General features: G+C 57.7%; 1 protein-coding gene across 1 annotated transcript in view; it reads right to left on the bottom strand.

The window, feature by feature from the left end:
* Positions 1–5: 5 nt before the first annotated feature.
* LOC107307479 (glutamate receptor ionotropic, NMDA 2D-like) overlaps positions 6–2,957 on the bottom strand; it is a gene marked incomplete at its 3' end in the record, with an annotated part of 35,579 nt that continues 32,627 nt past the window's right edge. The window contains exons 10-11 of the mRNA XM_032441830.1: positions 1,838–1,998; positions 6–186 (exon numbers count right to left, since the gene is read on the bottom strand). Of these exons, the coding sequence (XP_032297721.1) occupies positions 6–186; positions 1,838–1,998 (342 nt within the window). The remainder of the gene's footprint in view (positions 187–1,837; positions 1,999–2,957) is intronic.

Below are 2,957 nucleotides of genomic sequence, written 5' to 3'. Positions count from 1 at the left end.
TCCCCCAGCAGCTGTAGCAGTGCCAGGTCCATGGCCCTTTTCCATGGGGATCCCTTTTGCAGCCCCAGCCCGTACCCGGTGCTGGCGAACACTTTCCCGGCTCCAATAGTCACCAATTTACAGCCCTCGTCCTTCCGGGCCATGTAATTCAACACGGCAGCGTCGTAAATGAAAGCGTCCAATCGCCTGAGGGCACGGATATGTAAATTAAGGCAGCCCACCAATCGCGGGGCACGTCCCACACCTGTAGGACGCGCCCATTGGGTAGAAAACCCGACCGTTGAGGAGCTGAGCCAATCAGAGGAGGCGCAGTAGGCATTAAGCCACGCCCACTCCTCATAAGCCACGCCCACCGACCACAGGACGTGTCAATCACCCATAGGCCACGCCCACCACCCATAGACCACGCCCATTGTGGAGCTGAGCCAATCAGAGGAGGCACAGTAGGTGTTAGGCCACGCCCACTCCTCATAAGCCCCGCCCACCAGCCATAGGACGTGTCAATCACCCATAGGCCACGCCCCCTAACCATAAGCCACACCCATTGTGGAGCTAAGCCAATCAGAGGTGAGTATGATATGCATTAAGCCACGCCTACCAGCCATAGGACATGTCAATCACCCATAGGCCACGCCCACTAACCCTAAGCCACACCCATTGGCTAGAAACCCCGCCCATTGTGGAGCTGAGCCAATCAGAGGTGGGTAAGGGAGGAATTAAGCCACGCCCACCCTTCCATAGGCCACACCCCTTCCTGTCTAGGCCCCTCCCCTTCCTGTTCCTGTTTAAGTCCCTCCCCTTCCTGTTCCTGTTTAGGCCCCTCCTCTTCCCGTCCAAGCCACTTCCTGTCTAAGCCCGTTCCTTTTCCTGTCCATGTTTCCCTTTCCTGTCTAAGCCCCTCCCCTTCCTGTCTAAGCCCCTCCCCTTCCTGTCTAGACCACTTCCTCTTCCTGTCTAGACCACTTCCTTTTCCTGTCCAAGCCCCTTCCCTTCCTGTCCACGCCCCCTTCCTGTCCAAGCCCTTCCTCTTCCTGCCCAAGCTCCTCCCCTTCCTGCTTAAGCCCCTCCCCTTCCTGTCTATGCCCCTCCTCTTCCTGTCCAGGCCCCTCCCCTTCCTGTCCAGGCCCCTCCCCTTCCTGTTCCTGTCTAGGACACTTCATCTTCCTATTCAGGCCCCTCCCCTTCCTGTTTAGGCCCCCCTTTTCCTGTCCATGCCTCTCCACTTCCTGTCTATGCACCTCCCCTTCCTGTTCCTGCCCCTCCCCTTCCTGTTTAAGCCCCTCCCCTTCCTGTTTTAGCCCCTCCTTTACCTGTTTTAGCCCCTCCTCTTCCTGTTTTAGCCCCTCCCCTTCCTGTCCAAGCCCCTCCTTTTCCTGTTTTAGCCCCTCCCCTTCCTGTTCCAGTCCCTCCTTTTCCTGTCTATGCCCCTCCTTTTCCTGTTTAAGCCCCTCCTCTTCCTGTCTAAGCCCCTCCCTCTTCCTGTCCAAGCCCCTCCCCTTCCTGTTTTAGCCCCTCCCCTTCCTGTTCATGCCTCTCCGCTTCCTGTCTAAGCCCCTCCCCTTCCTGTTCGTGCCCCTCCCCTTCCTGTTTTAACCCCCCCCTCTTCCTGTTTTAGCCCCTCCCCTTCNGCCCCTCCCCTTCCTGTTCATGCCTCTCCGCTTCCCGTTTAAGCCCCTCCCCTTCTTGTTTTAGCCCCTCCCCTTCTATTTTCCACCCCCCCCTCTTCCTGTTTTAGCCCCTCCCCTTCCTGTCCATGCCCCTCCCCTTCCTGTTTAGGCCCCTCCCCTTCCTGTTTAAGCCCCTCCCCTTCCTGTTTAAGCCCCTCCCCTTCCCGTACCCGGCCTTGAGGTGCCTTAGCGCGTCCTCGACCCCCCTCTGGTTGTATGGCGCCATGTGGGTGTGCATTGTGGGGTAGTTGCTGCGGATGTTCCTCTCGGTGCTGCCGTTGGGGACGGTGCCGAAGCGGAAGGGGGGGTACTGCTCCTGCGGCTTCTGGAACTGAACCATAAGGACCCATAAGTAACCCCAGAGCTGCCCCATAGCTGCCCCATAGAGACCCCATGGCTGCCCCATAGATACCCATAGAGACCCCATGGCTGCCCCATGGCTGCCCCATAGACAGGAGTATTGCTCATGGGGGCGCTGGAACTGCAACATAGTGACCCATAAGTAACCCCATTGCTGCCCCATAGCTGCCCCATAGAGACCCCATGGCTGCCCCATAGATACCCATAGAGACCCCATAGACAGGGGTACTGCTCGTGGGGGCGCTGGAACTGAACCATAGTGACCCATAAGTAACCCCATAGCTGCCCCATAGCTGCCCCATAGACACCCCATGGCTGCCCCATAGCTGCCCCATAGAGACCCCATAGCTGCCCCATAGAGACCCCATAGCTGCCCCATAGCTGCCCCATAGAGACCCCATAGAGACCCCATGGCTGCCCCATAGCTGCCCCATAGATACCCCATAGATAGCCCATTGATACCCCATAGCTGCCCCATAGCTGCCCCATAGAGACCACATAGCTGCCCCATAGCTGCCCCATAGAGACCCCATGGCTGCCCCATAGACAGGGGTACTGCTCCTGGGGGCGCTGGAACTGGAATATAGGGAGTATATAGGGGCTGACCCATAAGTAACCCCATAGATACCCCATATAACCCAACCAGCCCCATATACCCCATATCTCCCCCCCATATACCCCATACACCCCCATATACCCCAACCAGCCCCATATACCCCATATCCCCCCCCATATACCCCATATACCCCATATCCCCCATACACCCCATATCTCCCCACCTTCCTATCGCTGAGCCCAGACACCGTATCCACGTACTCCTGGATCATATACCCCCCATATACCCCCATATACCCCATATCCCCCCATATACCCCATATCTCCCCCCATATACCCCATATCTCCCCCCATACACCCCATATCCCCCCATAT

This window comes from Coturnix japonica, unplaced genomic scaffold (genome assembly GCF_001577835.2).
Source record: "Coturnix japonica isolate 7356 unplaced genomic scaffold, Coturnix japonica 2.1 chrUnrandom617, whole genome shotgun sequence".
NCBI classification, from domain to species: Eukaryota; Metazoa; Chordata; class Aves; order Galliformes; family Phasianidae; genus Coturnix; species Coturnix japonica.
Note: the sequence above shows the minus strand (reverse complement) of the source record. Positions and strands in the feature narration are given on the sequence as shown.